At 36.7% G+C, this 14,526-nt stretch overlaps 1 protein-coding gene, 1 non-coding gene and 1 pseudogene across 2 annotated transcripts; 1 reads left to right on the top strand and 2 right to left on the bottom strand.

Moving 5' to 3' along the window:
- The first annotated feature begins 504 nt into the window (after positions 1-504).
- LOC110705246 lies at positions 505-7,269 on the top strand (annotated as a pseudogene).
- Positions 7,270-7,714: 445 nt separating this feature from the next.
- Positions 7,715-7,786, bottom strand: TRNAQ-CUG. The gene has a single exon. It is a non-coding gene; the product is annotated as a tRNA-Gln (tRNA).
- Positions 7,787-9,898: 2,112 nt separating this feature from the next.
- Positions 9,899-14,273, bottom strand: LOC110705259 (uncharacterized protein PFB0145c-like). The gene is made up of 2 exons (XM_021883105.1): positions 13,985-14,273; positions 9,899-12,618 (listed from the first exon to the last, which is right to left on the bottom strand). Exons 1-2 carry the CDS (start codon positions 14,045-14,047, stop codon positions 10,327-10,329), a joined length of 2,355 nt encoding a protein of 784 aa, XP_021738797.1. The 5' UTR covers positions 14,048-14,273; the 3' UTR covers positions 9,899-10,326.
- Positions 14,274-14,526: the final 253 nt, after the last annotated feature.

Below are 14,526 nucleotides of genomic sequence, written 5' to 3' on the forward strand. Positions count from 1 at the left end.
TATAATCCATTGGATGTACTCAAACAAATGAGAAAAACTTACTGTAATTTTAAAACAAATAGTAATAATTATTGGTTTAAAATTAGGTTTATCCAATGATAGATAAACTTGGCAAAAGCTACTCAACTTATAATAATCTAACTCATACCGTCAATCCGCCATACTCAAATTCAAGTATAAGCCTATACGACCTACGCTCAATTTTAGACTAACTTAAATTGAACAACTCATCATAAAAATTGACCCAATTCAATTTAACCTATTTTGAACTCGATTGGCCGATATATTTATCAATTTTTATCATTTATGAAAGATTAGATAATATTCTATAAATCGAGGTCTCTTTGGAGACATCTGATAAAATTAGAATATTCTATAAATCGAGTAAAATAAAATTATTGGTATAAAAAAGTCACAAAGAGTAAATAATATACGTAGCATTTTCCTAAAAAAAAAAAATAATATACGTAGCATACATTATTATTAAATTCTCTAACTTTAATCGACTAAACTCGATCATATCCTGAGAAAAAAACCGTTATGAGCAATTAGAAAGAGTGAGTTGTCGCAGTGGCATGTTAGCAGTTTGCCACCCAAAGCCAAAAACAACCACCTGATTTCCCAAATTTGCCAACTTTTTAACTCTTTAATCTCATAATATTTCTCCCTTGTCTACGGATTTCCATGAATTATAGGATTTCCCAATTTCAACATCCTTCATTAACTCAGCAAAAGTCTCAAACTTTCTCACTCCACCCTTTTTTTTATAACTTGTACTTAACGTTTCACCTATCTCTCTAACTATTTTCAAGAAGAACAACTATCATATTCCTTCTCAAATTTTCCTTCTTTTTGATCATCCAATCATTGATTTTGAGCAAATTTCTTTGCCCTTTTTCAATTCCCCTAATTATTTGCCGTTTCTTTTGTCAAATTTGGTGAGTTTTTCTTCCTAATTTCAACTTTCAGTTTTCTGGGATTTTGTTATTTTGATGAATTTTCGTGTTATGGGACATGGGTTTGTCGATTTTTTCTTTATTATGATGTGGGTTGTGATTATTTTTCTTGTTATTTGACTTGTTTTTGTTGAATTGATTTTTTGATCGTTAAAACCTCTTTTTTATTCTTGTTTTCTCTGTGATTAATTTGGTGTAATCTGGATCGGATGAAAACAACATAGTCGTATATTTTATTGACACATAAAAGTTAGGTTTGTGAATTGTATATTTTATTAGGCAGTTTAGCCCTACTGTTGGCAAAAGCTGAAATCATTTTATTGTGAATTTGGTTTACAGTTTCTCTTGCGTGCCACTTTTACATGCAGATATTGTTTTTGAGTGAGAAGAGAACAAGGAGTTTTAGGCTTTCTCATGTTACTTAGACTTCTCAGACTCGGGTATGTGTCCAAGTGTCTGACTTGGCTGTTATGCGTATACACTCCATGGTTCTGGCTCAAAATGAAGTGTTTAAGTGTCCGTACCCATATCTTTGTGTCGAGGATCCCTACATGGGAATTTGATGTGAAATAAGGAATTTGAGTAACATAGGTCTTTTTCATTCTTCTTCCTCAGATTAGGACATACTGGGGTCTACTTTATGCTACTAGCCAATACCTGAAATCATCTTTCTGAATCTATATTTGACAAAGGTTTCTATTTTCTACTTAGCTCAGCTTTTGTTTTCCTCTGCTCTCTGTTAGTAATAGGGTATGGGTGGTTGCATTGCCTTTTTGAAGCTCAGTCTCAGTTTTGTTACATAAATTCTGAGTGTTATTTTGATCGCAAGGAATATTATTAGGGACTCGGCTAATAGTTAGGGCTTGGTTTTGGTTTGTCCTTAAATCAGTTTGTTACATGTGGAAACTTTTATGTAATAGCTTATATATTGTAGTGCTTGGTTGGAAGTCTCAAATCAATCAATCAAAGCCTTAATCCCATAAGTGGGGTCGGCTACATGGATCAAAAGTGATTATTCTGTGTAGTAATCGACAAAAATCCTCCTCCTCCATCCCTTACGATCAAATGCCTCATTCTCATGCAAATACACATACTTCATAAGTTTGGTTGGAAGTCTCAAAGATCTTAATTTTCAGTTGCTTGGGCTTAAGGAATGCTTTGGTGGCAATGCTTCGTGTGATTTGCTATCTCTAGTTTTCAATGTTGGTTCATTGGGAGTTTGTTTTATCTTGGATGAATCTTGCAAAATTGTTGGCGTTATAATGTATTGCTGCATTACTGTAACTTCCTGTGATACTGAGCTAGTGTGATTTATTTGTTGATCCCTACCTTATATGATTAAAACATGCTAAAAACACTGCGTTACTATTTTGCTAACAATTAGAAACTGTTAAGGAACCGGCTCCCTTGGCTCTAATGCTCTTGAGGTGACTTTAATCGCCTCTGCCCCCCGGGTCAGGAACTGGCAAACAAGAGACTTTGTCCTTGTCACTTCATCAGTAATTCGTTCCACTCTTTTTGCTCATAATGATTGTTCGGTAATATTTATTTCATGCCAAATTCTGATATGTAAAAATCAGGCCACCCCTTTGCACTTATTTATTTATTTGTTTATTTATTTTTCTTTCTTAATTAATCACAGACTATTAATTTGTGAGGTCTTGAGTACTTTCAGCCTATTAAAAGGCTTACCTAAGGTGCACTGAGGTGCTAGGCTCCCAGGATCTAGTGCTTTTTGCCCTAGACGAGATGCTTTAAAGAGGCACATGGCTTTATTTACACCATTCTTTTCACATTTAGATAGTATATCTCACTTCAATGAAGCACCGTGGCACGCCTAGCAGCCTAGGCGCTGCAATACCCCTATGACCTTAGTGCGACTTGAGCTTTTTTATAAAATCATGTTGATTCATGCTTTCAGGATATTTAGACACATAATATCTGGACAGTCCATGCATTTGCTGTGTATTGTTGCATATATCTTATGTGCTGTATTAGTGTCACTCGAAACTTTACCAGAATACAAAGCAGTGACTTTTTTTCTAATACCTGCCGTTTCCAGGAGATATGGTTGACCAGCTAGTATCAAAACAATCCACTCCTTTTGAGTTTGTGCTCTATGAAGGAGATGCTGATAATATGAGAACTGTTGTAGTGACACCAAATGAAGCTAGCCCATGGATTGATCCATCGTCTTTGAGACTCAGGCACAGAATTGGAAGGGGCCTGTTTGGTGACATTTGGTTGGCAACCCATCACAGGTCAGCTCAAGATTATGATGAGTATCATGAAGTGGCAATTAAGATGCTGAACTTAATGAAGGAAGATAGCGTGAAAACCTTTTTGGACAAATTTGCTGATATTCTTCCCAAGTGTCATGGAATGAATGGTGTTTGTTGGCTGCATGGCATTTCAGTTATAAATGGGAAGGTAAAAAAAAAATTAAAAAAATTAATGTCTAATGTCAGCAACAAATCAATTTCTCCATTGATTAGGCATCCTTGTTGCATATTTGTAACCTTATTGTAATTCAACAGATAAGCATTGTCATGAAATTTTATGAGGGATCAATCGGCGACAAGATGGCTCGTTCTAAAGGAGGGAAACTTTCATTGCCTGATGTCTTGAGGTAATATAGGTGCTAGGTGGCTGATGAATACTAGTTACTACAACTGCTCTGCCTTTCTTTTCATGCTTTGATTCAGAATATGACAGTATGTTGCTATTAATCTTATTTTACTATTTCATATCATTGTCTATTTTTTTTATCTATAGGTATGGAATAAACTTGGCGCAAGCAATCATGGAAGTACACTCTCAAGAAATTCTGGTTCTCAACCTTAAACCTTCTAACTTGCTTCTCGATGAGAATGATCAAGCGATATTAGGGGATTTTGGAGTTCCCTATCTTCTTATGGGACTCTCATTGTCAAATTCAGATATGTCCCTCACAGTAGGAAGCCCAAATTACATGGCTCCAGAACAGTGGGAGCCAGAGATAAGAGGTCCAGTATCATTTGAGAGTGACTCATGGGGATATGGGTGCACTATCTTGGAGATGCTAACAGGTGATCAACCTTGGTGTGGAATGTCAGTTCAGCAAATATATCGATCTGTTGTTCTTAATCAAGAAAAGCCCCAGATACCAAGTGGTCTTCCTCCTGAGATTGAAAATGTCATTTCTGGTTGCTTTGAATCTGACTTCCAAAATCGCCCTCTGATGACTGACATAATGCAGGCATTAAAAAGGTCAGTCCACTTTGCCTTTCAAGAGAATACTCAATGTGTTTTTCACCTGGTTCTATTTCTTCTGGCTTCTTCAGGACACTATTGTAAATGTGATGTGAAACTCTGATTCTTACCTGATATTGCATGGAACCAGTGCTTTCCAGTAAATTGGAAAGTATTGTTCCTTAGATTCAGCTAAATCAGTGAACGAGATGAGAAGAGTGGTGGTTATATTTTGACTTTGGTTGACACAATAATCTAAGGAATTGATCTTAAAGTGACTCCCGCTTAGACTTATTTTTAACACTAAGCTTAGCTGACCAATTCATAGCATAGAAGTTTACTTAGTTAACTAGGCAGATTTTTTCTGTTACCTAAGAAATGGACATTATTTTCATTGTTTAACTCGTGCTAGAAGCATTTTGACACCCTGGAGTGAGAATAGTGAATTACTTTTTAGATGCTATTCTCTTTATTTAGCCATTGCTGATGTGCTTGTGCTTTAGCTTTACTAGGAACTAGGAAGATCCATGAATGAGTCATAAACTTGGAGTTTCTGTTTGTGGAAGAATCATTTATTGGTAGCTTTCTGTATAAATTTTGGTTAACCTAAATTTAAATGAGAAGTTATTTTAGCTCTTAGAGCAAAAGCACTTCCAATCATGTTAAAATAAATGCTAATGAGGAAAATTGTTTTTCACCGCCTCCCATCCGCGGTTACTTATGGTTTTCCTCATGAAGATAGCAGAACCAATTAGATCCAGCCATGTGTTCCTGTCAGTTTTATTTGTAACAATATCAATTTTAACAGCAAGTTTTAGCCAAAAATAATCTACAAAATAAATAAATAAATATACTAATGGCTAAGAAAAATTTTGTTTATAATTATAGACCCATTTTGCTGTATTTTACACACTTTTAAAAATCACCGTTCTCTCTCTAAATTGATTAAAATTTCTTTTCATTTCCTAATTATTATCATTATTACTTTATGAATAAATCGTAGTTCAGATTAATTATATGTGGGAGAGAGAATGTGATGGGGTAATTGAAAAGTAGGAGAGGTGATTTTTTTTTCCCCCGTTGTTTGATGGGATGAAGTTTTCCTCACCATATTTTCTCACAAGGAAACCTTATTCTTATTTTATATTTCCTGGATAGCTTGGGTAGAAATTTATTTTTAATTTCTGCAAGAGTTTAAACCATGCCTTTTTATTGAAGTCTCTCCTGGAAGCAAACTGTTGCTTTTTCTGGGCCCTTAGAATCCTTGGTTCAGCGCTGTATTGTATATTATCTGGTCCCCAGTTCCAATTAGTGAATTTGTGTTTGAAGTTTGAACTAGAGAATTGAAGAGGAAGCAAAAATATGTTCACTATTCCTTAATCCTATCTTTCTCATGGCTACTTATGAGTCTTCTCAGTTTCTTTTTTTGGGATCTATCTAGTTTGCACTAGCTTCTGAAGAAACAGGATTTTAACTTCATTAGAGCTGTTCACCTCTGTACCAGTCACATTAAAGAACCTGTATGCGTTTAGAAAGAAAGTCATTATGCTAATTGCTAAGCAACTAGAAGGGGAAGTCAGAATGGAAAAAGGAAAAGGAGAATGGACCTTGTTATTCTGCAGTTTCTGCATCAAAAGTAAAGGATGGTGGTTCGTTGAATCAAAAAAGAAATTAATTTGGCAGCTAGATCTTATGACCGCGTAAAAATATTTTCCATTGATATATTTCTGAGTATTTGCCATCTTTTAGCCAGAATCTCTTTCCAAATCTATGATGTGACTCCTTGCATTTCATTATCTCTGTAACTGATTTGCAGCTCACACGATGCAATTATGAATGATGAGACAACTTTTATTCTGAGGAGTAAACCCAATAGGGGCAGCTCTGGCAGGCCTTACCAGCAGTATTATACAGAGTGGTTTCTTTCCAAGGATACTCTTCAAGAAGGGGACATTGTGCGGTCCAGAAAGGAACCAAACTCCTCCAAATCTGAAAACATGCTTGTTCCAGAGGGAAAAGTTGTTGGCTTAGAAGGCAGTGATGATCGGGATGGCTCTGTCTTAGTAAGGGTGCGTGGAATCCATGATCCACTAAGAGTCCGGACATCCACATTAGAGCGTGTCTCCCATGGCTTTGCTGCTGGGGATTGGGTGCGTCTGAGGGAGGAGCAAAAACAGCATTCGCCAGTTGGAATCCTACATTCCATCCATCGTGATGGAACTGCATCTGTTGCATTCATTGGGTTGGAAACACTATGGAAGGGTAACCATTCAGAACTTCAGATGGCGAAGCCTTATCACGTTGGCCAATTTGTGCGCCTTAAAGTCAATTTATTTAATCCTCGGTTTGAGTGGCCACGAAAGAGAGGAGCATGGGATACCGGGAAGATCTTACATATTCATCCAAATGGGTGCCTTATAGTGGACTTTCCAGGAAGATTACCTTTTGTTCAGAAACAAGATCGATTCCTGGCTGACCCTGCTGAAGTTGAAGTGGTCTCTTTCAGTTCTTGTCAAGGAGTTCTGAAGAAATATCAGCTTCTTGAGGATATCCACTGGGCGGTAAGACCTCTTCTTGTTGCTTTGGGTCTGTTTACTGCCATGAAAGTGGGGCTTCTCGTGGGGAAGAAGATAACTAAACCAAAGATGAAAAGAGAGAAATTACAGGGAACCACCACAGAGAAAGATGATCAGCTTGCTGATAATTCCGGCAATTCTCAGCCTGGTTTCCCCCTTCTGTGGCCACAATAATTTTCACAGAAGGTAATTTCCGATAATTTGTTGACTTAACCTATAAAAATGGCTCGTACACTATCTGGTTTGAGGCCGTCAACCAAGCTGTTTATAGTTTTCTATAATCTCACTTGAACATATCTGCTTAGAAGTAGTACTCTAAAAACTGTATAGTTTCCGTTCTGGGGTTCTTATGCTTGTCTATATTTCTCACATCAAAACACCTTTTCCAGTTTTTCTATGTAAATATATCTATTTATGTAAAATTGTATATATGTCTTTCTTATTCATCTTGTTTGGTTTATCCATCTATGTAAATATCTTTAAATTAAATCACCTTGTTCAATTTATATATCGATGTATATGCCTATTTTACTTGAGTTTTGTATGGAGTTGAGTACATTGTTTGGATAGTGACTCCAACCACTCACAATAGCCTGTCTATGTCATGAATGTGCCACAAACCCTGTTGTTCAAAACCATAGGGAGCGGATGCATTGTAATGACAGTTTTGCAACGCTAAGTCGACATCTATTTTGTTGGGGTGAAGTCCCGAAGATTAAGATCAATGGACATCTATTTTGTTGGGGTGAAGTCGTGAAGATTAAGATCAATGGTCATCAAGGGAGAGGGCTTAGACGGTCCTCCGCAAACTCCTAAATGATTTCTTAAGACTAATGAAACTTTGCAGTGAAGCAGAAGTCGATTCTTATCTTTTGCGTCAGTGTAATGTTCAATTGTTCAGTGATCTAACCTTAGAGTAGAAAGAAAAAAAATGTCAAAAGGTGAAAAATAAGGTCCTACCGAGATTTGAACTCGGGTTACTGGATTCAGAGTCCAATGTCCTAACCGCTAGACCATAGGACCGACTCATTGGTATTAGTCAGGGGAAATAAGATTTCTATTTCTGAGTTTTGAGTTCCCAAAAAAGGAAAAAGAAACATGTACTTCTGTTACAATTTTTTGTTTTTTTGGTAGCTCTGTTGCATTATTTCACCAAGGTTCTTGCTTAGAAGTTTTAAAATAGACATTATGAATAATATAAGTATAATACAAATATTCTGGACAACATAGGTTTAATACAAACATTCAGCATAAAGTATCTCTTTAGTATTACTTCCACAAGATTATTGCTTAAATGTTTTAAGCTTAACATGATATTTAAGATGAAGTAAACTTCAAAATAGACATTCAGAGATAAAGTATCTCTTTTACATTACTTCAACAAGATTTTCACTTAAAAGTTTAAAACAGACATTCAGGATAATTTTGCATGTATTTTAGCAAACTTTTCGCATAAAAGCTTTCACACACATTCAGGACAATCTTGCATTTAGTTAAGCAAGATTCTCGCTTAAAAGGTTAAATCATATATTCTGGGTAATCAACTACTATCTCCGTTTCTTTTTAGTTGCAACAAAGAAGTTATTTGTGAGACATAAAATATTCCTTTATTGCAACTAAAAAGAAACAGAGGTAGTACAATGTTTAAGATTAAGTTGTGTTAGCATTACACATAAACATTATTCTTATAGATCCTCCTCTACTTAATGCTAATCCCTACTAGCTCTCTCAATAACATATATATCATCCTTTTTTAGACAAGAACATATATATTATCCTTGTAGTTATATAAAAACTTTTTATTTTGCCTACTTTAGCAATATTCCGCTGAAAAGTTAAATAGAAAATTTTGAACTTACTTTCAAATACGGTTTTTTTTTTATCATTTTAGACTAACAATCAATCAATCAAAGCCTTAATCCCATAAGTGGAGTTAGACTAACATATGGCATAAAATGTAAGATTTAATTATGTCGACATTTTTGCATAAACGTTATAGATCCTCCTCTATATAATCCCTGCTAGTTCTCCCAAATTTATATCCAATCCTTTCTTAAAGCATTGTAGCAAAGTAGCAATGATAACCATTCCTCTTTACGATTTTCACCAATATCACGAAGTAAATCGCAACTTATTTACGCACTTAGTTGTGCACTTAGAGCGCAATCCAGCAGATTCCATACTAGTCAAGTAGTCATGGCATTTTGGTTTTGGTTAGAAAGCAACAACTTCCCCTGCATTGTAACCAGGCTTCTCGAGGCTTCAGACTTCATTATTAACAAGGTAGCAGACGAAGCAACGATTTGCTTAAATTCCCTTGCAGCTAATCTAGGCAGGCCTGCTGTTAACCAAACGACGTTCACTACAGCAATCATCGGGGATAATGTTCCCTTAGAGATAATGAATGCAGATAAGTCTACTACTATAGATGGCATAAAATACTTCATTACTGATGTTTGTGCTCGCATATTTACTGGTATTTAGCGAGTTATTGGGGGTAATTCTGCAAATAGACAGTATTACCAACCTTTGAATGTTCAGGTTTTCCTCATCCTATATTTGGCAATATTACCATTTTAAAAATTTCCCTTCTCTGAGGAACTTCCTGTTGCTGATCTGTGGGGATGGAGTATGTGCGTATAACCAGAGGATTGAAGAGCTTGAGTCAAGACGAAAACCCAGTGTTCAAATAAGTACTTGTACAATGTAAAATGGGTTAAGATCATCATGAGAGTGATGAGACTGTCTAAAGCTTTCTAGTTGCATGTTTTTTCTCATATCTGATGAGTAATTTGATAAGTTACATAATAGTGTGCAATTGTGGTTATATTATGAAACTTGTTTGTGATTCTCGATCTTTCATATTGTTGAGATTTTTAAAGCTATAAGAAATAATCTAAAAAGATCTCATAGCATTAAACAACGATTTCCAAAGACTTCACTAACAATACTAAATAATTAAAGGCTACACATTTTTTGTTTTTTTATGCCCCCTGAAAATTTTTACCAACAAAGCCAGTTGAGATCCACTCGGGCACTATTTCACCTCAAGCACATAATAATCATTTTTCAACAGATAAATTAGCAGAAAATTAATCAAAGACTTAAAATCCATAGTGCAAATACTCTCATATATGATGTGACAAAAAAGAAAGGGTATTAAAACTGCTCAAGGCCTTGGCTACAATAGATCCTCGCGATGCAAAGCAGATTCCAGAAGCCACATGAAACAATACTGCTTTTATTACAAACTATCCTATTCATGGCTCAGAGATCAGAGACAATAGTATGTCAGAGTTCTTACATTAAACCCAAGTAAACTGAAACATTGAAACTCCTATCAGATTATGTATTGCCTAATCTCATCAATTTCAGCCTTACAACAGAACCAGGTAGCTTAAACTGGCACAGGTATTGAGTATATATAATACATGAACAAGAAAAACCCAACACTGCCATACCACAAACTTCTAGCCACTAATCAATCTGATATTTATAGTAAATATGCATATTTACACACAAACAGCAACCATAAAACCAAAATCAAATAATCAATGCTGTAATTAGGTCGCAGCACAGACAGCACCAGCTTCTTGGACTAACCTTTCTGTTAAAGCTGAAAGACGGGCAACTTCAGTTTTAATCTCTGTTATGCACTCATTACTTCTAACTGTATCTGAGTCGGAGTCAAACCCATTTTGTAGAGGTACATTTTCTTCAATCACTCGCAACTTAGGTCCAGAGTCATTTTGTGGGAATACATTTACCTCGTGATCAGCATCAATGCTCAAGCTAGCTTTACTAAGTAGCTCTCTGCTCAGTTCTGCAAGTTTATGCAGAGCACTAGTTGCAGCCTCGACTTCGAGCTGAGCAGCTTCCAGTTGAAGCTTCTCAATTGCAAAGTCATCTACATTCTGCTGTCCAGCGCTCTCCTTTGCCATGTTTGAGAGCTTCTTCAAACTATCAGCATCTCTAAGCCTTTCCTCCTTTAATTCTTTCACTTCTCTGTCCTTTACTTCTAAACTTTGAATGACCTTTTCCAGCTCCTCCTCCTTGATTGCAAGTTCCCTCTGTGCACCCAGAAGTTCCATCTCCCTTACTTTAAGGTTATCTTTAGTCAACTCAAGTTCATCCTCCAGTTGTGTCTTCTGCGACCTAAAATCCTCCACAGGTTTTCCTAACAATTGAGATGGATACTCACCCAAGTCACTTGATTCGTCGTCATTTGTGGATATTACCAATTTATTAGTGAGATCTACGATTCTTCCAACCACAGTTTCAGCTTCAGAAGCCTTCAGTCTTGCATTAACCAGCTCATGCTGCATTGCCTCAGTGTAATCGTCTTTTTCTTTCAGCATGCCAGCGGCTAGGATAAGCTGGTCTTCCTTCATATTCAAGAGCATTTTTAGCTCTGCTACCTCAGCGTTCACCTCCTCTAATCTCTTCTTAGCAGTACTGAGCTCCAAATCTCTCTCTTGCAAGGTGAGCTGGAGGGACTTCTGTTCAAATATTAAGTGCTGAATTTCTAGTTTAGCGTCCACCAATTCTTTTTCCTTAACCTCCAAGAGACTATTTGTTTTCTCAAATTCACTGTTCTTCTTATTCAGATCCTCTCGGAGAGAAGACACTTCCTTGATTGCTTTTTGCAAAGAATACTTCTCCTTATCCAATTCCCCCTGTAGATCACGCAATAGGTCCCTCTTCAATGATAGATCCAGCTCAAATTCCTTATTCTGGGCCTCTGCAACTCTAAGCTTTGCTCTTTCACTTTCTATTTCTGCTTGGGCACTTTTCAGACTATTCATGTAAGACACAATAGTTTCCTTTTGCTCTTCAAGTTCCAGCAGTTGCTTCTCCAGCACCAGCTCTTGCTCCTTCATTTTCTGTCTTGAGGTAGCCAAGGAATTTTGGGATGAGACCAACTCAGACCTCACATTAGCAAGAAGCCTTTTAACTCTGTGAAAATCTTCGATAGTTTCCTTACTCTCCTCTATGTGCTTGGATGCCTCCTCCCCAAGTTTTTTTAGGTCTTCCTGTGCTAGCAACCACTCCATTGTCTGCTTCTCCAATTTGGTCTCCGCGTCTTTTAACTTCTCTGTTTCAAGCTGTTTTGTACTTAACAACTCTTCTATCTCTTGTTGCTTTCCTTGGAGGGAATTACACAGTTCCCGAAGTTCAATATCTTGCCTTTTCACTACATCATTGGCTTCATTCAAGAGCTGAGCTTTTGCTATAAGCTGAGCTTCAGTCATGGAAACTTCTTCATTCTTCTGTGTCAATTCACACCTCATTTTATCCATTTCATCTTGTTTCAACAGCAATTCAGATTCTGCTGCAGTAACCTCCTGGTCTCTTTCCTTCAATTTTAATTTCAGATTTTCTATATGCCTTGCCTGAGAAATTAACTTCAGATTAGCCTTCCTTAACTCATCCTCCAATTCTTCCTGCTTGGAACAAGCTGCTGCAATTTCCTTCTCTCGGCCCTCTAACTCCTCTCTTGCTTGATTTAATTCAGCATGCTCCAACATCACCATTCTTTCCGCTTCTTGAAGATCTTCCTCCTTCTTCTTTAAGGTTTTCAGTGCAGCCTCAAGATCAGACTCCAAATCTTTAAGGTTCAGGTCTGATTCAACATCTTGAAGAAAATGAGAATTCCCATTCATGTGTTCTTCCAGTTTCTGTGTCTGTACAAACAACCGCTCCAAGAGAGCCGTTGCAGGCTCAGGTGTCCCATTGCTGTTGATGCTGGATTTCCTATCTCCCACAATTGAATTGGTGCCATGAAGAGCACAGCACTTTGTTGTTGTTACAAAAGATAATGCCCTATGACCTTCATGGACCCTAAGAGGACAGAACTGCAGGGATAAAATTAAATTAGGAATGAGCTCCACTGAACTATTACATGAATGTCAAAGAAAGAATTTGAGAGTAAATTGGACAAATCAGAAGCATATATGTACTGATGTAGCCTAGGACTATTTTGTTTAGTAGTAATAGAAAAACGACCAACTATCGAAGAACAAGATTGGTAAGCCAATTAATGACCTATCAATACACATAACTTTCACTCAGACTTGCCAAAAGTATTACATGGAGATGCCGAGTCTATTCTAGATACCCTATTAGGTCCCATGGATACCCCGGCCTAAACCATACATACAGAAAGTATGGTATATGTCCAGCAAGAAAAAAACAGGGCTAATCAAAGATTCGGGTTCATAATGCAACCTAGAGCTTTTATGATCCTCCCATGAATGTAGCCTTGTCAAACAATTGCAAAGGCACTGTTCCAGTACACCTAGATTAATTACGAGTAGCTATCAAAAATAAACGCATGTCACGAGCGAACCACTTGAGCAATGATAGGAAACCATAGTATGGTTCCTAGTTTCTAAACCACCTATTTACAGATCTACATCGAGCCCTAGTGAAATGATGGATTTAAGGGTACTGTGAGAGGTTGACTTCAACATTTGGAGTCAGCCGTTAATCCCTGCCTCCACCCGAACAGAAAATATGAACAAAAACAGGTGAGTGCTTTAATTGCATATTGCATACTAATCTAGTCCAGGTATAGATTCAGTATCAGATATTAACTCTTTCAACAACAACGAAGATTTCTTAAAATTCAACAATACATGAATTCTAAGCCATTGATAAAACTCTTTCAACAACAAAAAAGATTTCTTAACATTCAACAGCACAATGGATACCAAACCAACCATTTCTAGGCCATTGATATATATTAACCCCAGATTCTCAATCGAAACCAAAATCATCAACCTCTCCCACCCTCACTCAATCACAAAGAACCAAAGACCATTGTAAGTTGTAACCATAGTCAAATTACATCGATTACCATTGTTCAATTAAACATCATCATACTTCAAATCAGCTCAAATCCAATTAACAACAAAAAATCAGCAGCATACCAAAATTAGCAAAATCCCAATCATAATTTACTACTCAGTACAATCATAAAACCCCAGAATCTCAATTAAATATTCCTATTAACCCAGAATCTCAATTAAATATTCAAATTAACCCAGAGTCTCAAATTCAACAAAGAATAAAACTTCAAACTAAAACCCAACACGGGTCACTATTAATTAAATATATACCAGTACAAGAAATGCAACAAATTACAAGAGAAACATATAATATAATCATAAATATGAAAAACCCAGCTGAAATTAAATGAGGCCAAAAATAGTAAAATACCTTGAAATAATGGTGGCGAAAAGAAGCTGGAAAATGGGGAAGAAGAGTAGAAGAGAATCCCATGGTTGAAACTGATTAGTTGGGCACCAAAGTGCCCCTTTTAATTCAATCAAAACGATAAGTTTACAGCTTTATAGGCAGAGGAATTTAGAGAGAAAGGGGAGGGAAATGTAGGAAAGGGCCAACTTTAAGCATTTGGGAAAGCTATGTTTGGCTTTTGGAGGGTTTGCCAAATAGTTTTGCGGTTTGTTTTTACCGGTATGTAGGCGTGCAGCTGATGCTGCGAGAGCCGAGTGCGAACTCGTATCACGGATTAAACTAATCTAGTTTATCTTCTTGATTTTTTTTTACTTTAAATTAATTCGTAGTGCAAACTCGTATCATGGATTAAATCAGTCCATCTTCACAGGTCAACGCTTGATAACAGAGGGAAGGTAAATAAATACCCGTACTTTCAACTTTTAAGCACATGTAGGTAGTGGGAAATTCACCTTGTGAGGTCACGAGTTCGAGCCTACCAACTCCACCAAGCTTGTTTGGTT

This window comes from Chenopodium quinoa, unplaced genomic scaffold (assembly GCF_001683475.1).
Source record: "Chenopodium quinoa cultivar QQ74 unplaced genomic scaffold, ASM168347v1, whole genome shotgun sequence".
Taxonomy (NCBI): domain Eukaryota; kingdom Viridiplantae; phylum Streptophyta; class Magnoliopsida; order Caryophyllales; family Amaranthaceae; genus Chenopodium; species Chenopodium quinoa.